The sequence below is a fragment of the Tetranychus urticae genome, chromosome 1 (assembly GCF_039701765.1).
Source record: "Tetranychus urticae isolate SD_2017Ah chromosome 1, NJAU_TeUrti_SD_1.0, whole genome shotgun sequence".
Lineage (NCBI taxonomy): Eukaryota > Metazoa > Arthropoda > Arachnida > Trombidiformes > Tetranychidae > Tetranychus > Tetranychus urticae.
This window is the reverse complement of record NC_142958.1, coordinates 5,920,483-5,943,255: the sequence shown is the minus strand read 5'-3', so window position 1 is coordinate 5,943,255 and position 22,773 is coordinate 5,920,483. Positions and strand designations below refer to the sequence as shown.

Here is a 22,773-nt window from a genome sequence, read left to right as displayed (position 1 = left end):
GTCGTTGAATTGAAAAAAATGTTTTAACACAGATGTTAATAAACAATTTTTATCCATGAATGCTAAGTTTTAGATCTCTAACTGATATGGGGACAGAATGCGGTCGGTTAAACAGATAATCGAACTGATCTGTTCTACAGAAAACTTAAAATTTAATCTCTGAAAATAAATGAATTTTCTGATTGATCATTGAAAGTTGAACCAGTAAAATGACTTGGATGACAAAATCTACTTTCATAGTTGAAATAAAGGCGATCGAAGTTAAAACTTTGACCTCAATTTGCTCGAAAACTACTGATCAGAAAAACTTTTTACTAAGACTAATGTACTAAATTTTTATGTCCTTACAAACCTACAAAGTTTAATTTTGAGAGAAATTAATTTTTGACCATTTTAGCCAACTTTGTGTCAATCAGTTGCTTCATTTGCTTCTAAAAAGTGTAAATAGTTGATCAAACCCAACTCTTATGATGTTTTTAAGCGTCTTATGAAGGATAAGCATTATTTTAAGAATTAATTCAGACTTTCTTTCAACTCAGGCTTTCGAAATTTCAGTATATTATATTCCATAGTAATATCTAATGATCAGTCAAAGAATAAGGATTCTAAGTGCGACCATTCTCGAAATATTTGCTGCTCAAAGTTTTTAGTTCAATGGTCGAAATCGGGAGAACTGTTATTAAATTGAAAGAAGTTTTCAATACAATATGTGCAGCAACACATGTTTTGGACGGCGGATAAGTTTCAGATCTCTGACTCTTGTAGTCCAGGAATGCGGTCGATTTAACGGAAAATCGAAATGATCTGTTTTACAGAAAATCGAAACTTTTATTTGTTAAAATAAGTACATTTTATGGTTGACAGTCAAAAGTTAAACTAGCAAAATGAGTTTCGTGAAAAGATCTATCGCCATTATTGTACAGAAAGCGATCGAAATTTTAACTTTGACCTCGAATTTCTCTAAAACTATTGATCAGAGTTAATTTTTAATAGCGCTAATAGACTCAGCTTTCATGTCCGTACCAAACAACAAAGTTTAAATTTGAAAGAGATTAATATTTGCCCATTTTTGACGCATTTGTGTCAATTAATTGCTTCTTTCACTTGTAAAAGTGTAAATGATTGATCAAACCCAATACTTATGATGTTTTGAAGTGTTTTAAGGCAGATATTCATTAATAAATGGATTAAATCAGTCTTCTTTCAACTCAGGTTTTCATAAATTCATTATATTTTATTCCATAGTAAAATCTAATGATAAGTCAAAGAATGATGGTTGCAGATGCTTCCATTCTCGAAATATTGATGGTCAAAGTTTTTAGTTCAATGGCCTAAATCAAGAGAACTGTCGTTGAATTGAAAAAAGTGTTTAGTCTTTGATGTTTAACAACAATTTTTCTACACGAATGCTAAGTTTCAGTTCTCTAACTCTTTTGGTCAAAGAATGGTGCCGGTTTGATTGAAAATCGAACTTAATCGTTTTACAGAAAATATCGACTTTTATTTCTGAAAATAAATGCATTTTCTGGTTGACCATTAAAAGTTAAACCAGTAAAATTAGTTTCATAAACAATTTGCATTCAATATTGAACAAAAAGCGATCGAAGCTTCAACTTTTGACTCGATTTTTTTGAAAACTGTTGATCATAGGAGTCCTTAAATTGCGAGAATTCCCTAGGTTTTTATGTTCCTGCAAACCTACAAAGTTGCATTTTGCCAGAAATTAATTCTTACCCATTTTTGACGCATTTGTGTCAATCAGTTGCTTCATTTGTTTGTAAACAGTGTAAATAGTTGATCAAACACAAATCTTATGATGTTTTGAAGCGTCTTATGAGGGTTAATCATCATAAAATGAATTAACTTAGACGTTCTTCGATATTCAGCCCAATTAGGTTATAACCCATAATAAATTGAATAATTGTCCAAAGAATGATGAGTATATCTGCTACCATTCTCGAAATATCAAGGCTCAAAGTTTTTAGGTAAATGGCCAAAATCAAGAGAACGGTTTATAAACTGAAAAAAGTGTTGGGTTATTGAGGTGTAACAGTCTTTTTAATTTACAAATAATAAATCTCAGATCTCTAACTCTTACGTCCACCAAACGGTTTGGGTTTAACTCAAAATCGAACTTATCTATTTTACCGAAACAAAAAGTTCGATTTAGCAAAATGCAGTACATTTTCTTGTTGGCTATTAAAAGTTACATCACATAATTAAGTTTGATGAAAAAATCTGCTTGCATAAATGAGCAAAAGGCGTTCGAAGTTTCAACTCAAAATGCGATTTTCTCTAAAAGTATCAATCGGAGAAACATTTCAATAGCACAAATGGACTCAGTTTTGCCCCTCCAAAGCTACACAGTCCAGACTCTCAACTCGAAAGACAAAGCTTTTCGACAATCCTCCTTTTTGCAAAATGCAAACAAGAAAACTCATACAATCATTAAAAACTGGTAATTAAGCCTAAAATAAAATGCTATCCTTAGGTTTATAAGCAATATAAGCTTTCATTATGATTAATGGACTCAGTTTTGCTTCTTCAAACCCATAAATAATTTTTTTTAACTCGAATGTCGAAGTTTTTGACCATTCTTATAGTAAACTTAGTCTTCTTTCTTTCGATAATAATTAGTGCATGCATTAAACAAGTCGATTGTAATAAAATATTATTTTAATAGAAACATCATTTCATAATAAGGGTTGTTTTTTGTACCTTTGTATAGCAATTACAGCAAGGAATTATTATTAAGGAATAGATATTATTCAAAGGAAAAGTAAGGAATTTTGCCCACTCGTTTCATTATCAATGTTAATATTGAATTTTTCACGTATTAATTTAATCAATTTGGATAGGGAATTTATTAAATAACGTTAATCTTAGCGCTCGAAAGACTTAAAAAATGCTTTAATGAACTCGTTTGGTTACTTAAGTAGTTCAACTCTCCACTAAATATTGGAGATTTGACTATGAGAAAGTTTATAAAATACGAGATTTTGCTCAAGATATCATTTGTATTATTAAAAAAATAACAAAAATTTCCATTGGATTTACAAAAAATTAACAATTAAAATAAATTTAACATATAAATATGTACTTTTGAGTAAATTAATAACATTTTGAATGACTAGAAACAAATCAATAACATGTTATGATTCGATTGTATTATAAACTGTAGTTTGAGGAATGTTAACCTCTTCATTGGCGTTGTACCAAACAGATTTGGTAAAGTCTAGCCATACAATTATACAAAAAGGATAAATTAAAAAGGCACAAGCAATTAGATAAACTAATCCTGGATTAAAACTAATTGTTGCATGAAAAATTGTCGTGTAAAACAAGCTGGACAGCAAAGGGGCAAAAGCTTCAATTGCTGAAAGAAGAGAATAAATTTGTGCAATTTCGTCCGATTTAATCATCCGAGCAAGAAAAGCTCGGATTGATATTTGCAATAGACCAGAAAGTATGCCAGCGAAACTAGATACGTAATAACCATCTGGTGATAACCAAAGTCCTCGAACAGCCAGTGACAGGAATAAAGAGACAAAACCCAGTAAACACATTTTAGTATCAGTTATGCTAAATCGACGAATTAAAACTGGTATAGCAAATGAAGATGCAGCAGCAGTTAAGATCATAAAAATGGGTGAAATCCTTGAATAGTATGCTGAATCCCAGTGATACACTTTTTGTGCAAAGGGAAATTCAATAACGGTTTCACTCATACATAATAAAGTGAAAGTAAGTGCTAAAATGGAATGCCAAATACGAGCGCGAAAGCCATTTTCGCGTTTCTTGATACATGTTTGAATCATGTTTTTAACATTTTCCAAATCGAAAATTTTAGAGGATGTTTCAGCTGGTTTTTCTTCAACTTCGTTGTTGCTCTTTGAACGGTCATCATTTCTACCATCTAAATCGAGTAATTTTCTTGCTTGGCCTGAATCATTCAATGAAAGTAGGATCCAAATGGTTCCAACAATGCTAAAAGAGGCTGATAAAAAGAAAACTCCAATGTAATTCCGTGGCTGGTCAGCAATCCATGGCTTGGAATTGAGGATCAGTCCACCAAGATAAGTAGATATTGGATTTGCTGTAACAATAAGAAAAATAATAAATGAACGTGTGAGGTTAATTGAAACGATAAGAGACTTATGTAATTATTTTCCTGTTCAACATACACAGATTCATGATCCTGTGATGAAATAAACAATATCATTGATATTTTTTTCAATCTTAGATAACATTAAATAATGAATTGTGGTAAAAATATTCACCATCAACCAGTTATTGAAATTATTGTTGCGGCAATTAAAGTAATTTTTCACTGTTGATTAAATCATTGAGTTACTAAAAAACAAAAGTAGCTAACGTTTAATGCAGATATTATTTTCTCCTTCGCATAAATGATTATTGTCTCAATTCCTTAATTGACAGTATCGTTAAGGAATCATAAGTACGACATCAACATGCGAATATTTGACTTAATGTAGCACATTTGGGAGGCAAACTCAAGCAAGTGGGTTTGTCAGGAGCTTACATCAAACCATTGAACAGATACTCTGGTCTAAATAGATGCTCTGAAGTTTATCATTTTGGATTTACTTACGAATAAATTTAAAAAGTTCAAGAATAGCAAACCGAAGAGTTCGGAGTCGAGATGGTGTTCTTTGAGTAATGTATGTATAGATTCCCGTAAATACAACAACAGAGCCTCCAGTTAATCCTCTGACAACATCAGTCAACAGAAGAAATCTGTAATCTGAAGAGATAACAAAGTCAATATTTATATTAATAATAATTAAATAACTAATTAGATTGATTAGAACTTACCGATTTGAAATTTAAAGCAAATAAAAATAAGAATAAATGAAATTATCGTTCCTCCGATGGCTGGAACAGCAAGAATATATTTCAATTGTTTCGGATGATTGTCGATCCAATGACCGATAAAAAATATCAAAACAACTGTTGGTAGAGTTGAGATCAAAGTTTGGTAATTTTTGAATGTTGCTGCAGTAGATATGATGTAGTCTTTGTCTGCCTCTCTGGTTCCATTGACATTTTCAATGTTTAAACAAGTAGTAGAATCGAGTTTCAATTGATTGAAACAAATTTTATCTTCGACCAGTTGATTTAAACTTAAACCGCAAATGACCACACTGAGATTGTAAAAAGTCAAGAAGAGATCCACTCGTAGAGATTTGAGCAAATCAAGTCGCTCTTTTTTGGAGAGACCCATTCAAGTGTATAAACTTTTTAATAGACTTAAACAATAAAACTTGAACTATAAAATATAAAAAATGATTAACTCAATTGAGTCAATTGAATAACACAAAAACTCAATTACTCGGTTTCATAATAAGTTATTATTAATAACAAACTGACTAAAGTGTTTAGTAGACTATAGATCACACCTTACATGAGAGATCTCATTTTATAACAACAGAAAAATAAACGCCGTCTCTTGACAATGATTCAAGTTACAATCAACTGATTTATCTGTGTACTCATAAATTATTACTTTTAAATATGTAATATGCAATATGGATTTGCGTTCAAGTAAGCAACTTATATGATAAGTGATAATTGCTGGACCTAATTTGAGTCGAACCAGTAAGTACAGTTAAACTCAATCAGGATTTATAAAGAGTACTTGGGTTTATTACATTTAGAATTGGCCTGGTTGATTAACACAGACATCAATTTTAACCAGGTACATGCAAACTGGATATTTGCCGATGCAGAATCCAAACAAATTATACCAATGATTACTTAAATAAATTGGTTAACAGCTATCTGATTTTTTGAAGTTTGGCTGCACCTAAAACTTATCATCTCATCAATCTTCGTCTTTTAGACCGAGAAATCATTAAAACGAGGATGAATATGAACCTAATAGATTGCAAGATTCTCGGGACAGACTTTTCCCATCACTCTATGAATATGAGCACACGTGAAGTTTTTATTTCATTATTAAAAGTTGAATTCCCCAATCTTTTAACCTTTTTACGACTTTGTGTAAAGCTCATAGAAATGGTTGCTTGACATTACAAAGCTAAACACGAAGTTTGAAAAACACATTAAAGCATCGTCATGTTCAATACAATGTAAATGGTTAGTAGTCTTATCTTTTTATTTTCATTAAAAACACTCGAAATTACAAAACAGTTGAATTGAAGCTTAGTGTAAAAGTATTGGGAACATTCAGAAATTTTTGCTTAGAAATAAAAAGATCACTCGACGATCATAATTTAGTTTCATAGTTTATTTGCTGAATATTAATTAGACCCGTTTTAGTGTTATTATCTTTATTCATACATCTTACTTCCACTGTTGGATATTCATGATTCAGTCTATGAAAATTTGAACTTCATTTATGACTTTTATGACTTTATTATTTTTTCGATGTTGATCGTCTAAAATATGGCAGTTAACTGATAAATAAATGTTGACTTGAAAATTTCTATTCAAATTAACGATTCAAAGTGAGTTAGCGATTTGTGTTTGAGCTCAAAATCCTGATACAGTCAAATCGTCGTAATTCATAATTAAATGAATTTTCCCAAACCCTTTTGCACTAAGCTTTATGTGATTGGTTATCTTTTAGTAAACAAAAGTGTCTGATCATATGACTGATATAAAATGTATAAAATGTGTGTAAACAATGCGAAATATAGTGAAAGATGAAGTGAAATTGTGACTAAAAAACCTTAAAATTTTTCTGTGTCCTGAGGTCTACTTGGCTCTTCGATTCTGACTATATCAGATTTTCTTATGAATTTAACTTCTGGGGTTGGCTTCGGCTCTTTGCTTTCCTTAATACAGCTGACCCATACTTGAACAATCAAAGGTGGAATAACAAGAGCAGATAAAACATGATAAGCAGTAGAAGGAGCTGAATCAATAGTTGCTTCAAACACTGCGGTTGTTATAACACTGGCTACCAATGGACCGACTGCCTGGAAGCAAGCTATGATTGCTAAAATTTGACCAATCTCATTGAAATCAATGATTTGAGTTAAAACTGACCGAGTTGCGGGAATAGCGATACCAGCCAGACAAAATGTTAGCGAGCCAGCAATGTAAGTAGCCACCGTTGGAATACCTCTGATAAGGTTTCCAAGAAAGTGTGAAAGGGTTCCAAGAGCAGCAACTTCAGCATCTTCAAGTTTAATCACGTTTTTCAATAATGTCGATCCAATTACAGTTCCAAGAGATTGAGCAATGGTGACCAAAGCAGAAATTTCTGAATATTTTTCAGAGTTCCAAAGAAATTCCTTCTCAGTGTATTGAAAGCCAAACATTGATTCACCTAAAAGACTAACGAAAACTATGAGCACGGAAAATGACAACAGTACCACTTTGAGTCGATCATTATTGTCACGTTTTCGGAAAAATGTCTTGAATGTTTTATAAACATTAGCCAAATTAAATATATCGGCAGCAATAGCCCAAGCTGTTTGTTTTGTTTCCTTTGCACTTGTTTGTGGTCCATTGTCCGTTAGATCAATTTCAGTCATTGAAGTAGCAGCCTCTGAAGCAGGAGAAGATGGGTTTCCATTTGTGCCATTGGCCTCCGCTGAAGGTTTCCTCTCTCTAGGTCCAGAGTCATTGATGAATACAATCGCCCAGATGATGCCAATGATCATAGAGATAGCACTTGCTGTAAATACGCCGGTAAAGTTACGCTCTTCGCCACCAAACCATGGTTTTGCAGCCAGTATTTTACCCCCAGCAGCCACACCGAGAGGAAAAGCTAAATTGAAGAATTAGAAACATGATTAGATTCAGTTTAAATAATGATTATTAATTTAACAGTAGATAACAATGGTACCAGAAAACTTGGGATCTCACTGTTGGCTGACATGCTGTTCATGCGTGTTTCAATCTTGCGGTTGTAATATAACAATTTATCAATAATTGATAGCTATTTACAACTTGTTCGGAATAGAAAATTCCAACATGAATAAAACAATGAAACATTGAAAGTGTAAGAATTGAAGAGGGACACAGAGTATAGCCTTAAATTAAACGAGTACAATTAGATTTTAAGACTTGATTCTTGAGGGATACAATTAATAAAGTGTCTCACAATATACAGTCATGATCACAGCAGCCTCTAGTTGTATTACCGTGTTTGCAATTGATTCTAACTAATTTTTGGATTAAGATAATTCTAGCAATTCACAGAAGTTAAAAATAATCTTCAATGAACATAATAACTCAGTGAGTTTAATTTTTACGAAAGAAATGACGTTTATAACGGTTAAAGTTTCATTGTGATTATTTGATAAAACAACGAGAAATTAAGGTTACTCTTTGCGTATACTTTTTATCTCTTTTTTTATCCTCTCAGATTTAAATCGAGATTCAAATAATAATTGATTGTAAAATTTACCTGTGAATATAAAGAGATCAACAATCGCAAATCTAATTGATCGATACTTTTGAGGTGTTTTCTTTGCAGCATAAGTGAAAGAAGCTGCTAAAGCCAGAGATTGACCACCACCAAGACCCATGGCCAAAAAGGACCAAAGTGAGTTTTCAATTGCTAACCAAAATAAATAATAAAATAGGTTTCAATATTACTCTTCTAACTTTTGAATCAACTAAAAACTGGTTACTTACGAATCTTAAAATTTATACATTGGTAAATCAAACTGGTCGATTGGATGAACATGCCGACGCAAGGAGCGACCAAAAGTAGACGAATATGAGAAGGATATTTGTCGATCCAGTAACCAAAGAAAAATGATTGAATTACTCCTGGAATCGTACTGACCAGTGTCTGATAATTGCGCATTGAGGTGGCTGCAGTTATTACTTGACTTTGAAGGTCTGCCAATGCAACATCACCTGAATTTAAACTCCGACAAGACTCGGTGTCTTTCCCAAGTTGGTTTAGGCAAATTTTGTCTTGGACGAATTCAACAATCGGAACTTGATAAACTCCATAACCAAACATGAAAAGAGCCATGTAAAAGTCAATTCGTAGCAATTTGATTAACTCAATGGATTCTTTTAATTTGCTCATGGTTGATGTAAACTGGTTAAGACGGTTATCTCAAGTAAAAATACTGGTCGTTTAATCACCACAAGCTTCAAGGAACACGAACAAATGCTGAACACTTTATTTCAACTATTCTTGATGAATCAAATTTACATTGTGATGATAATTAGAGAAATTTGTAGTCATTGTCTCCCCAATCATGCTTCACGGTCCTGATCTTGATTGTGTCTAATCTGATTCAATAACTACTGTAAAAAATGTTAACGTTAGACAGATCATTACAATAAATTAGAAAGCAATTTGAGTAAAAAAAAGTCAGATAAAACAAGAAATTACCTTATTAGTTATCATAAATAGTACTCTTCACTCATTTTATTGAAATTATTGGCTAGACTCAATTTTGCTTGAAACAATTTATCGATTTACCTAAAACAAGTCTTGTTGATGAAACATTTTGCTCACATAATACGATTTACATGCACATATAACACGATTTTGTGGGGATCTTAATTGGGAATCAATTTAACGAAGGCAGTAGGCTTTTATTATCATCTACTATTTAATCTTAAACATATAAAATAGTGATTTATCTATTAGTTCATGTTGCGATTGTTTCACGTACAAAATATCTTAATCTTTTGAAAAAAACTGAGGTCCCAAGGTTAGTATTTTATCATGATCCTATTATATTAAATTGAATTATAAAAAAGAATTAAAGTCCAAATTTTTCAATAATGAATACGAATATTGTTTTGCCAGACTAACAAGCTTTTGTGAAATCATTAATCATTTCTGGAAACTTACACTGAATTGGTTCTCGATTCATTTTTCTTTCTTTTAAAATGAACCTTTTCGTTCATTGAGGATACGATTTCGACAATAGGTATAGCCTCGAACCTTAAATCTTAAAATTATGCTTCTTTACAAATTACAATCGACCCATTCTTGATAATTAGAGACTGCACTTGAGTAAAATTTAAAAATTGTTTAAAATTATGCATTCTGGTGTTTCGTATGCTTTAGCTGCCATCTGCTGTATGTATAATGTACTGGTTAACCAACTGGTTGCATCACCGTTTTCATTGTTTATTTTGTTTTTTTCAATGTTTATTATTTTTAATTTTTTGATTTGATTTTCTTCTAGTTTTTTATTCGATTTTCAAATAATTATGGAAAATGTTTGGACAACTAAATTTAATAAAGCTCAATTCATTGTTGGACCTATGGTTGATCAAAGTGAGCTTCCCTTTCGCTTGCTATGTCGCCAATATGGAGCTCAACTGTGCTACTCTCCCATGTTACATGCCGGTATATTTGTTAAAGATGCTAAATATCGTAAAGAAAATTTGGTTACATGTGAAAGTGATCGACCTTTAGTTGTACAATTTTGTGCCAATGACCCAGATATATTTCTAGAAGCGGCTAAATTAGCTCAACCTTATTGTGATGCCATAGACCTCAACTTAGGTTGCCCTCAGACCATTGCGAAGCGTGGCCATTATGGGGCATTTTTAGAAGACGAATGGGATCTTTTAAGATCTATGAGTAAGTCAAATGTTCAAATTTTTGTCATATATGACTAATTCAATAATTCCAACATAGTTTTCTTGTCCTTCTTCTTTATTTTTAAAAAATTCTTAATTAATGTTTCAGTTGACATATCGTCTGTTTTCTAGTTTCTAAAGTCAAGAATGAATTGACCATTCCTATAACCTGTAAAGTTAGGATATTTAAAGATATGGAAAAATCCATCAACTATGCTAAAATGTTGGAACAATCTGGTTGTTCATTATTAGCTGTCCATGGACGAGTAAAGGAACAAAAAGGAGTTCTTACTGGATTAGCAAATTGGCAATATATTAAAGCAATCAAGTAAGATTCAATTTCTTTATTTCATAAAAAAGTAACTGCAAAAATTACATTTCCATATATTTGATTATTTATTTCAATTTTTCAGGGAAAATGTAAAGATACCGGTGGTAGCGAATGGCAATATCCAAAGTCTTGTTGATGTGTATAGATGTTTAGAGGAAACTGGAGTTGAAGGTGTTATGTCCGCCGAAGGAGTGCTTCACAACCCAGCTTTATTTCGTGCAATTCATCCTCCAGTGTGGAAAATAGCCGAAGATTATTTGCAATTGGTTGAACAGTATCCTTGTGCCTTATCGATAGCTCGAGGACATTTATTCAAATTCTTCCATATTTCTTTGAGTATTGAGGAGAATAATGATTTAAGATCTTTGTTAGCTAAAGCTAATGCTAGGAGTCAGCTTCATCAATTTGTTGAATTGATGAAAGAACGCTTTAAAGAAAACTATGGATTAGAAGATTTGTATATTGATATGCCGATGTCGACGTTACCCTTACCTCCTTATTTTTGTCAACCCCACTTTCGCCCTCCTCCGCCACCAATAAAACCACCAGGATCCGAAGAGACAAGTAAAAAACGACCAATAGAAAATGATTCAGAAGCGAATGAAGCGAAGAGATTAGCTCATGAGGCAAAACTCATCGCTAAAAAAGAAGCTAAAGAGGCAGCTGGACGTAGATTACCTCTTTGTGTTTTGTGCCCGAATCCGAAAGGAGTTAAATGCGATTACAATCTTTGCAGAACATGTTGTCGGAACAAAGTTTACAAATTAGTTCTAGATTGTGTCGGTAAGAAAATTGTTTACTTCAATTCAATCGATGACATCAATTTAATTCTTTCATTTCTTTCTTTCATTCTTCTTTTACCAGGTCATAAACTGCTATTTAAAACTAGAAAACGAATTAACGAGGAGAAAAACAAAGAAAAAGCTAATGAACTCGTCTCGACTCTAACTCAACCTTCGACGAATTCATCTCCTGTTTTAACATGTGAATGATGATTAAATGTCTAAAATTTATGATGGAATCCGACTCAATTTTAAAAAAAGTTTGACTAGACGCGTTAAAGGTTTTTTGGATGCTAAATAATGTAATACGAATGTTAATTACGAAAAAAAAGTAATTTGATCGAATCAAATCTGCGTATCAATAAACTTTGTCAAATCTGAATAGTTTCGAAACTGAATCTTGAGAATTTTTCTTACTAAATAAAATGGAAAAAGCAATCTAGGAAGTTGAAGTATTTTTTTTCTTCTATTTTTTCGTAATCAAAACAGATTGTATGTTAAAAACACAAAATATCACCAATTTTCTTTTCCTGGTTTCTTCTTATTATTAAGATTTAAAAAATATGGCCATTATTCAGGCCCGATAGGATGAATATAAAACAATGATCTTTGGAACATGCGAGAAGATACAATTAACTTCTTATCGGGTCTGAATAAGGTCCGATAGAGACAAGGGAAAAGGAAAAATGGTTGAAAGGGAAAAAGGGAAGGAAAAAGGGTCCTAAGGAGAAAAGTAGAAGAAAAAGAAGCAAGAGTAGCCCAGATTTTATGAAATCTTTGATCGATATTCAAAACAGGGTTTTGTTTTGCTCTTTTTCTGTTCCGGTGAGAGAGAAATAGAGATTGTATTTATGTGTATGGTTAGGTACTAAATTTTGAGTAGCTCTTAACTAGTATTAATTTCATCAAGAGCTTGATGATGTTGTGGTTTGTAAAGACGTCGTTGTAGATGATGTTGTTGCTGTTGACGTTGGCTCTGTAATGAAATTAAAAAACAATTAGAAAAGTTAGCATGAAAAGAAAAATATTTGAAAAGTGAAATTGAACATTGACAGTATTTCACATGCTCGAGTTAACGAGAAACGCCTAAGATCACTTAATAACAAAATAAAAACAATCCAAATAATATCAAGTAAAAAATAAATCAAAAATAGTGCCTAAGTAATCCACAACTGCAAAATGTGTATTGAATCATTTTTGTTGTTATTACGACTAGGATTCCATTAAAACGAAAGAATGTCTGAATATTCAACTTTACCTGTTGTATTTTCTGGCGGACAGTTACCATTCATGATATAAGATGCTCCTAAACCATAAAGGTGGCCACAATATTTTGCATCATCGATGTTATCTTCAAAGAACATCTCTCTCATTTTAAAGAAGGCTGATCCAGTCAGGAGACTATCACTACCGGCCTGATGTTGTGGTCCAATCCTTTGCAATTCTAATTGATCAGCAACCTGATTATAAAAAATGATAAGTGTTAAAAAATATTTATATTAAGGATATGTTTAGTGAAGCGTTAAGATGACTCATGGGACATTCAATGCTAAAAGGTCAATGTTCTTACCTCTTGGAGACCACCTTTAAGATTTTTACAACTTTTCATTAGATATTTTATATCATAAATGGATGGAAAATATAAACGGAGAAGTTCAAAAAATTCAGACTCGTCGGTCGGTAAATTTTGATCTGTCGTGATTTTTAGTAAATAACCAAAATCGTAGCCACTGTGAAAAGAGAGCCATTTGACATCATCGTTCAAGATTATTCCGGATGTTATGAGAAGTTCAGCGAAATCAAGTGGATCTATTCCATCTTCCTCGTGTTTTTTGAATTGGATACCAGAATTTTGAAGTAACTCGATGGAGTCCTGGGCGAACATATCCTCTGAAAGGCTAAATTTAAAGTTGAATTGCCATGTACTGTAACCGGGTGGCGTTTTACCATTATCATCGAGGAAGGTTAAACCAAGTTGGATTATTTTTAACAGATCAACATTACACCTCAACAGTTGAAATTGATAGTCAGAGGAAGAGCGAAATTCACCAATCGGTCTGGCCACAACTCCAGGGAACTCAGTATCCATAGCTATAAAAGGATACTTTTGAACCACTTGTCGAATAACTTTAAACTCATCATATAAATTTTTAGCCCATACATCTCGAATACCGCAAGCTTCGTTGTCAATCATTGAGCCATTACCAAGGGGACCGTTATGAGGAGCAGAGAGAGCATCGTTTTTACCATTCTCTTCTTCCTCGTGATCACTCATGGATTTGCTCCCAATATTGATACGGTCACCCGAGAGATAGGATGAAAACTTGCTTTCCTGATTGATAATCAGCTTGATTGATTCTTTAACCATGATCACCCAATGGTATCAAACCAGCGCACAGAGGCAAAAAACAAAGGAAAGGGAGGAAACAAGGGTGAAAAAAAGAAAAAGAAAGTACCAATGTTATTAATGTTATAATGATAAAGACCAACGTGTGATAAGTGAATCAATGTGTGATTGGATTGGTGTAAACAAGAGAAAAATGAAATAGAGTAAAGTTGTAGAGAGCATCAGAGAGGAACACAATTACAGAGATAATGGTAATGTTGATAGTATGATGATGACGAAATTGAGACAAAATAAGACAAAAGAAGAGGTATTAAAAAAACTGAGAGGATTTGAGAGTGTATTTTGTTTAATTCATAGTGAGAAAATAGACAAGAGGGAGAGAAGAAAAAATTAGATGGATAAAGATATATTGAAGATAGATAGACAGACAGAGAAAGAGGGAATGAGAATGAGAAAAGCACAGATGATTAGAGAAAATAGTTTTTTTGGACTTAATGATCACTTATAAATTGGAAACTTACTTTGATTACCACGCTACGATAAAAAAGGTTGAAGATACAATAATGGAGAAAAACAAATGCTCGATACAATTTAATTAATTCAATCAATCAAGATTAGTTTGCGTTAAAGTCACCATTTCAGAATGGACCAAAGTGCAAAATTGCAAAAAGCGAAATCTTTTATTTATTCCCCTAGATGGAGCTTTCACATTTTTTCCACGTCGGTTTCTGGTTCTGCTTGCTCTTCTGGTTAACCCTGGCTTTGATCAGCTGGTCAATTTAATTTTATTATTATCATAATAATATTCAAATTAAAATCTAATCGTTTTCATCTTTTAGTCAATTTATACTATCTTTTTTTTCTGTTCATCAACGGATTTTCCTGAACTATCGTAGTTATTCAGCTCTTACAAAATGTTGACGAAATGTGGTCGATTGGTGACATATCTACAACGGAATCGACACTGTAACCTTGTAGCTTTCTCTGGTTATTCCCATTCTGTTCGACATTTGTCGGTCAAGCACCCTCAACGTTTTATTGCTAGCTTTTACCAAAAATTAAATTCTGATACAATTTATAAAAATGTGTCATTGAGGAGACCTTTCCACACCAGCCTACAACTATGTATGAAGACAATTTTCTCCTTCAATCTTTGATTGTTTCTTACATTGTGCAATTTTTCTTGTGCTATCAATAATGTGCTCTTGTATAATTGTTATTTTTGTTTCTCTTTTTATTTTTTTCAAAAAATTGTGGTTTATCGTCTAATTGGGTTATCATCATTTTTCAAACACAGGTGACGAAGTCAAATCTGTTTTAGCTCCTCAATTCGCTGAATCAATTAGTGAAGGTGACATTCGCTGGGAAAAAGGTGAGTTGAAACTATTACAGCGTATTTTATCTTGAAAAATTAATTTGATGCATCTAATTTACTCATATTTTTATTTTTCTTATTCTAGCTGTTGGTGATACTGTAGCTGAAGACGAACTTGTTGCCGAAGTTGAAACCGATAAGGTGCAAATTTTGTTTTCTTTCATGAGTTACAGTTGCTTTGAGTCTGCTCTAATTGTTCTCATTATCATTTACACGCTTTTGGTTTTGTTTCTATTGTACCTTTTCCATCTGATTGACATTTCGCCATCTTTTTACAGACCACGGTTCCAATCAATTCCCCTCATGCTGGCGTTATTGAAGAACTTCTTGTGGAAGATGGAACCGCCATTAAATCTGGTCAAGCAATTTTCAAAATCAGAGTTGGAGCTGTTGGTGCTGCCAAAAAAGAATCTAGCGAATCATCTACGCAGCCTGAACCCCAACAATCTCACAGTCCATCTCCAGTACCACCATCACCAGCTTCATCTCAACCTTCATCACCACCACCAGCTCCACCAAAACCAACAGCACCTTCATCGTCCACCCCGGTCTTCTCCTTTACACCTCCCACACCCGTAACAGAAGTGCCTGGAGTTTTAGGACCAAATCGAGCAGAACACCGAGTCAAAATAAATAGAATGAGACAAAGAATTGCTCAACGTCTAAAAGATGCCCAGAACACCTATGCTATGTTGACAACATTCAATGAAATTGATATGAGGTAAAATTTCAATCGTTCTCACGTGTTTTGATAGATCTAAAATCGTTATTTATTTTCTATTTACAGTAATGCTATCGAGTTAAGAAACTCGTACAAAGATGCTTTTTTAAAAAAGCACAATCTTAAATTAGGTTTTATGTCTGCTTTCGTCAAAGCAACAGCTTACGCTCTTTTGGATCAACCAATTGTCAATGCAGTCATAGATGATCAGGACATCGTTTATCGTGATTACATCGATATTTCCGTTGCAGTCGCTACACCAAAAGGATTAGTTGTTCCAGTTCTCAGAAATGTTGAGAATATGAATTATGCGCAGATAGAACAAGCAATTGCTGATATGGGAGAAAAGGTAACTTTATAATGAAACATAAATGATTTGTTCGCACAATTTATAAAATTATAATGAATTTCTATAGGCTCGAACCAATAATTTGGCCATTGAAGATATGGACGGTGGAACTTTTACTATAAGTAATGGTGGAGTTTTTGGATCTCTCTTTGGAACTCCCATAATAAATCCACCACAATCAGCAATTTTAGGAATGCATGGTATTGTGGAAAGACCTGTTGCTGTTAAGGGAAAGGTTCGTTAATTTTATATACCTACTTAGGGCAATTTTTTCTCAGTCGCCATCTAGCAATTTCGATGTTTCAGATGGTATTTTGCTAACAAATTCGTAAATTAGACATAGAGAGCGAAATGAGAAATTGCTTCAAACGAGTATTTACTGCATGTAAATTTCATATAATCTATATTTTTTCTTTTCTCTCTTTTTAGGTTGAAATCAGACCAATGATGTATGTAGCTTTAACTTATGACCATCGGATTATTGACGGAAGGGAAGCCGTAACATTTTTACGAAAAATTAAATCAACTGTCGAAGATCCTCGACTTATGCTGTTAGACTTGTAAACAAAGATAGCTCTAAAAGATATACAACTGTTCTCTAGATGAAAACTATTAGTATCAAGCAAGAAATTAACTCCTCGGATTCGCATGAACCTAATTTATAAACAACTCTGCTTGATGTTGTTCATCATTCTGCTGAGTAATAAAAAAACGATAGTACCTCAATCCCTTATTGCTAAAAATCGATACAATTTAATTTTAAAATTAAGTTTAATTGCATAGTTTTATCAGCTTGATTTCATAGAAAATTAATTTTTCGCTCAATTATAATTTTTATTTGATCATTCTACCAAAAAGAAATTGTTTCAGTTTTAAATGTGACTTTGTTACATGATAATCGGAGGGAAAAAAACCAAATTTCTAATCTCGAAAGTTGAATTGTACTTTATTGTAGTCATAGAGTAATTCATACTTCATCTGCTCTACGATTATAATAAAAATTAAAGCCTGGAATATTAAATTTGTAAAATTTCTCTCATGAATTAAATCTTTAATTCTGATCAATTGTATCAATTGATTGGTCTATATAAGTTGATTTCATACAGAACAGAGGATACAATCAAGGCGGAAACTAAGTTAAAATGGCTTTCTATTTGATGTTCGCCGTTTTATCTTAAAAGCGTTTCACTGACAGCCAGTGTTTACTGTGAGATCAGTATTTCCAATGTTTTTATCAGAAAATTTTTAGGAAAAAATGAAGCTTTCATGATAATTCATGTATATAGTAAGCTATAGAATATTCAATCCAAAAATTGATTTTAATAAGATGTTACATAAATATTTCTAGGCGTTTAAGTGGCCACTCGGTTATTTTTAGTAAACTGTTAAATATTAAAAAAATATTGAAGAACGCGCTTCTTTCAATCACATGCTGCACCAGTTTTATAAATAATTGGTTCGCCTATTCAGCTGATATTCATTGATTGAGAGTTCATGGTTTTAAATTACTGCTTTTCTCTTTGCTGACCTGTCAAGTATTTTAAACCAGTTCGGTTACTTAAAACAACCATGTAAAATCATCCAATGCTCAGCAAGTTAAGAACAAAAGAAACAAGAAGTATTCAAGTTCCAGACTTCTAACTTGTTTTGAAAGTCAAGTCAACGTTTTTTATCATTCCAGAAAACAAATAAAGAATCAGTCTCTTAAATTGTTGCTTTAAAATCAAAATGGAAACTACTCAAGTTAATGCTTGCTGGAGAAAATCAGTTTTAAGGAATGCTTGGGACCTTCTTCTCTATGGTTTATATTTTATCTATCCATTCAAAAAGATAAAGTGTCCATCTGGTTGTAAAGTTGTCGGGAAAACAGTGTTAATTACTGGTGCTACTCAAGGGATTGGTAAATCGACTGCGATCGAACTGGCTAAGCGTGGTGCTAAACTGATTCTTGCATGTCGGAATATCGATCAAGCGAATCAATTAGCTCAACAAATCAGAGAAACAACCGGAGCCGATGTAACAACAATCCATCTTGACCTAGACTCATTACAATCAGTTAAAAAATGTGCAAATACAATACTTGGGTCAGTTGACAGACTTGACATCCTTATCAACAATGCAGGAATGGCTGGAGCCGATGAAAGAAAGGTGACAAACGATGGCTTTGAAAAGGTTATGCAAGTAAATCACATCGGTCCTTTCCTGCTAACGAAACTTTTGCTTCCACTGGTAAAATCAAGTTCTCCGAGTCGTATAATATTCACTGCTTCATCCATGCACCGGATACTTTACAAATTGGATCTAGAAGATTTGAATTCAGAAAAGTTTTATCATTCTAGAAACGCCTATGCCAAGAGTAAATTAGCCAATATATTGACTACTATCTATCTGAGTTCTATGGTGAAAGATTCCGGCATTACAGTAAACTCATTTTGTCCTGGACCAGTTAATACCAATTTAGCTTCTGATCTGACTGGTCCCATAATGGCAGCTATCTTTAAACCTTTCGAGTCAATAATTTACCGGACTCCTGATCAAGGAGCTCAAACCTTAATTTACCTTGCTGTTGAAGAATCTCTTAAGTCTGTTACTGGGTTACATTTCATGGATTGCAAGCCGATAAAAACGAATGAACTTGGATCAGATTTTAAGCTGGCAATTGCATTATGGGAAACCACCGAAAAACTTCTAAACTCACAGGAAAATTTATAACTTGTATCAAATTAACTTTTATAAAGAAAAATAGTTAAACATCGAATTTTATTAACTTTTTATTGTAATTAATTAGATGAAAATTCGGTTTGCAATCAAAATAAAGGATGTAAACCCAAAATATGTTAACACTCATAAGACATGCATTTATTTATATTTATTTTGAGCAAAATTAACTGTGAATTTTCATGCTAAAAGACTGTCCGAAAGATTATATGGTCTTACTTTAACAATAGTTACAGTCATAGTGATAATATTGATCATAATAAATCAATTTATATCATTTGATATTCCCAAGCTATCGAGAAAAGGCTCTATATGTCTAGTTTTTGGAATTGTTTTTGAAAAAACATAAGAATTGGATCTTTTTGATCTATTATGTAGTCTAAATCATTCTCTCATTGAAAAATAAAGGTATCATTTAAGTAAAATCCAAGATGAAACTGTTGTATCAAATATTTCTAATAGAACATGATTGATACTTTATTGATTCATTGATCAATCAGCATGATTTTCGGTCAAAATAAGACTTAATTTGAGCAAAAAATCACGAAATTTATTGGTAAAACCATTTAATTGTCAAACATTTTCTAGAAATGATTGATGAAATTTACGAATTCTGCATCTTTGATCGAGTTCCATCTGGATTTCTTCGTTAAATCACAATAAACTTGTGATCTCCTGAACTTCGGTGATCAGTATTGTTATATAAATGCGAAAATAAAATTATTTTGTTAACTCATTATTTCTCAGTCGAAAAATATTTCCAATTATCAAATCGTGGTAATTTAAATTTTACCTTTAAGTTGAAAATAATACCAATACTAAATAAGATCATAAAATGTCTCAAATCCATCCCGAAACTCAATCTGATGATTACCATCGACCAAGCGGACTCCTATCGAGATCACTTCAAACATTAAATAAAACAAAATTGTTCCTAATTCAACTATCCTTCATTGTGTCATACATTGACAAAGGTCAAATTTACACCGTAAAAACGACTTCTCATAGTGCCATAAAATTATTGTCATCGTGGCTCAACTTTAATGGCATAATAAATTGTTCAATATGTCTCTATTTTATCTTAAAGCGAAAGTCATTTAGTAAATACGTTGACTATTTCGATAAAGAAATCGCAAACTACTCCAAAAATGATCACATTCGTAAATTCATTGCTAAGAATCGCATAATCACTAACATGTATTTTCCGTTCTTCTTTATACTCTATTTCACTTACGCTATTTACGATGTCTACATTTTTTATCGTGAATCTGAACCATACGATAAACTTGCATTCAGAGTATTCCGCAATCTTTTTAGATCGACTATTCATCTAAACCATCTCGTCCTTATGCAGTTCATTGTTGAATCTTGTCTACATGTTCAAATCTGTTTCAAAATGGTATTAGATCAACTTGAATGTTTGAAAAGGGCTGATGGCTTGTTGAAGATTGAAAAGCTGCAGCCGATTCGACAATTGTATGACATTGCAGCTGAAAAGACACGAAAACTGGATTCTCTTTTATTCATGATATTATGTGCTTATTATTGTGGCTGTCTTCAAGTATATGAGATAAACTTTGCAGGACTGATCAATAATTATAGCTACATTCGTCTTCTTGTTATTGTCCGTGAAACTTTAATATTGATTTATATTACATTTCATGTGGCAAACATAAACCGACTCGCGAATGGAGCTTTCAATAAAGTTTATTCAATTTCATACAAAGCGCATTCTTTGGCAATTATAACTGAGGTAACATTGAATTAACTTTAAATCGACCGATAATTTCATTTTCATTTGTCTTTCGTTCTATTTCAGATTCGATATTTTCTCATTCGAATTGGAAGAAACGATGTTGGTCTAACCCTTTTGAAGATCGTTCTCATAACACCTTCTTTTGTCACTTCAATACTGACCTTATCATTGACTATTGCTCTGTCCATTCCAAGCATTTTTACAAAAACTTAACAATTAAAACATTAAAAATGATAGAAAAGTATCAATTTGTTGAAACACGCATTAAACTAATCGAAATAAATTATTCCGAAAAACAAACGCTAATCAAATGTTATAATAGCTTCAACTTTTCCTCCCTCGCATTGAACGTGTTGATGGAGGCATGTTGATCACACCAACAAGACTTACTCCACTGGGCACAATATCCTTGACCATTGATTCATTAGCTCCAACAATAAACGCACGATGCTTGTTTGTTAAAAGCACTTTTTTGCCCTCGATGTTAACAAACTGAATAAGAATATTGATATTAAAAACTACATAATTCATAGAAGCATTTACTCATTTACTCTTAATTTTCATTGCGATCAATAATCTTGTCGCTATTAATGAAGTTATTGCCATGAAAATAAGAAAATTTTTCTACTAAATCAACATGTTTTTTACAAAATAAAATTTTATTTGAATAGAAAAGCATAACATTCATTGAAAAGACCATTTAATTGTCAAACAATTCACAAAGTCGCAACTTTTTACCATTGATTTTCATTTGGTAGAAAATGTTTAATAAACGAACTGAGCATTTCAGTTACTGATCTGTATTATCATAACAATCAAGCTTCTCAGTTGAATAAGACTTCGCATTAGTAAATCTAAATTTGCATTCGTGATTCAAATTTTAACTTTAAGTGCAAATTAATATCCATAAATAAGTTTATTAGAATGTCTCAAATCCATCTCGAAACTCAATCTGATGATTACCATCGACCAAGTGGACTCTTATCGAGATCACTTCAAACATTCAATAAAACGAAATTATTACTTCTGCAATTATCTTTTTTTGCTACTCAATACAATTCAAATGTAGTTAATTACAAACCAACGACTTTTAAAATTCTCGATTCCGTTTTCCTATCTTGGTTAAGCTTCAATAGCATTTTGTACTTCATAATGTGTCTCTATTTGATCTTCAAGCGCAAATCATATACTAAATTCGTTGACTATTTCAATGACGGAATTGGCAATTATGCGAAAAATGATCACATTCGTAAATTTATTGCTAAGAATCGCATAGTCACTAAGATTCATTGTTCGTTCATCTTTATAGTTTATCTAATTTACGGCATTCTTAATATCTCAAAAAGCTATAATGAACCACAGCCATACGGTCAACTTGCATTCAAATTATTCATGGATGCTGTCAGAGCCATTGTCTACATGAATCGTTTTGTGCTCATCGAGTTCATTGTTGAATCTTGTCTACATGTTCAAATCTGTTTCAAAATGGTATCGGATCAAATTGAATCCCTGATAGAGACTGATGGCTTATTGAGGTTTGAAGAGCTACAGAAGGTTCGACAATTATATGATATCGCTGTTAAAAAAACGAGGAAACTCGATTCATTGTTGTTTATGGTATTACCTGCTTACTATCTAGCCTGCTTAGTTTCATATGAGTTGCATTTTGCAGCCTTGATCAATAAATATGACCACATTCATCTCATTATTATCGTCCGTGAAGCTCTAACATTAATATTTGTTATTTTGTATGTGGCTAACATAAATCGTTTGGCAAATAAGCAATTCAATCGAGTTTACACGCTTTCATACAAAGCTCATTCCTTGGAGATCA

General features: G+C 32.5%; 6 protein-coding genes across 9 annotated transcripts; 3 read left to right on the top strand and 3 right to left on the bottom strand.

Moving 5' to 3' along the window:
• Positions 1 to 2,892: 2,892 nt before the first annotated feature.
• On the bottom strand, positions 2,893 to 5,429 carry LOC107362612 (proton-coupled folate transporter). The gene is made up of 3 exons (XM_015929709.3): positions 4,837 to 5,429; positions 4,613 to 4,765; positions 2,893 to 4,096 (listed from the first exon to the last, which is right to left on the bottom strand). The coding sequence occupies exons 1-3, from the start codon at positions 5,243 to 5,245 to the stop codon at positions 3,153 to 3,155; spliced, it is 1,506 nt and encodes a 501-aa protein (XP_015785195.2). The 5' UTR covers positions 5,246 to 5,429; the 3' UTR covers positions 2,893 to 3,152.
• A 685-nt stretch (positions 5,430 to 6,114) lies between these two features.
• Positions 6,115 to 9,164, bottom strand: LOC107362807 (proton-coupled folate transporter). The gene is made up of 3 exons (XM_015929941.3): positions 8,635 to 9,164; positions 8,405 to 8,557; positions 6,115 to 7,762 (listed from the first exon to the last, which is right to left on the bottom strand). Exons 1-3 carry the CDS (start codon positions 9,038 to 9,040, stop codon positions 6,717 to 6,719), a joined length of 1,605 nt encoding a protein of 534 aa, XP_015785427.2. The 5' UTR covers positions 9,041 to 9,164; the 3' UTR covers positions 6,115 to 6,716.
• Positions 9,165 to 10,074: 910 nt separating this feature from the next.
• On the top strand, positions 10,075 to 12,115 carry Dus1 (Dihydrouridine synthase 1). The gene is made up of 4 exons (XM_015929586.3): positions 10,075 to 10,561; positions 10,693 to 10,888; positions 10,974 to 11,674; positions 11,756 to 12,115. Exons 1-4 carry the CDS (start codon positions 10,186 to 10,188, stop codon positions 11,881 to 11,883), a joined length of 1,401 nt encoding a protein of 466 aa, XP_015785072.2. The 5' UTR covers positions 10,075 to 10,185; the 3' UTR covers positions 11,884 to 12,115.
• Positions 12,114 to 14,673, bottom strand: Pop2 (CCR4-NOT transcription complex subunit Pop2). 4 transcript variants are annotated; one of them, XM_015929588.3, is made up of 4 exons: positions 14,542 to 14,673; positions 13,244 to 14,339; positions 12,932 to 13,133; positions 12,114 to 12,649 (listed from the first exon to the last, which is right to left on the bottom strand). In XM_015929588.3, the coding sequence occupies exons 2-4, from the start codon at positions 14,039 to 14,041 to the stop codon at positions 12,579 to 12,581; spliced, it is 1,071 nt and encodes a 356-aa protein (XP_015785074.1). In that variant the 5' UTR covers positions 14,042 to 14,339; positions 14,542 to 14,673; the 3' UTR covers positions 12,114 to 12,578. The 4 variants fall into 4 exon arrangements, with proteins under 4 accessions (XP_015785074.1, XP_015785075.1, XP_015785076.1 ...); XM_015929589.3 differs by having other exon boundaries at positions 12,959 to 13,133; XM_015929590.2 differs by having other exon boundaries at positions 13,244 to 14,031.
• A 104-nt stretch (positions 14,674 to 14,777) lies between these two features.
• On the top strand, positions 14,778 to 17,495 carry LOC107362504 (dihydrolipoyllysine-residue succinyltransferase component of 2-oxoglutarate dehydrogenase complex, mitochondrial). Its single transcript, XM_015929587.3, has 7 exons — positions 14,778 to 15,145; positions 15,318 to 15,392; positions 15,481 to 15,536; positions 15,674 to 16,116; positions 16,183 to 16,465; positions 16,533 to 16,700; positions 16,895 to 17,495. Exons 1-7 carry the CDS (start codon positions 14,935 to 14,937, stop codon positions 17,027 to 17,029), a joined length of 1,371 nt encoding a protein of 456 aa, XP_015785073.1. The 5' UTR covers positions 14,778 to 14,934; the 3' UTR covers positions 17,030 to 17,495.
• Positions 17,496 to 17,893: 398 nt separating this feature from the next.
• LOC107362507 (retinol dehydrogenase 14) lies at positions 17,894 to 19,315 on the top strand. The gene has a single exon (XM_015929591.3). It carries the CDS (start codon positions 18,194 to 18,196, stop codon positions 19,175 to 19,177), a length of 984 nt encoding a protein of 327 aa, XP_015785077.1. The 5' UTR covers positions 17,894 to 18,193; the 3' UTR covers positions 19,178 to 19,315.
• Positions 19,316 to 22,773: the final 3,458 nt, after the last annotated feature.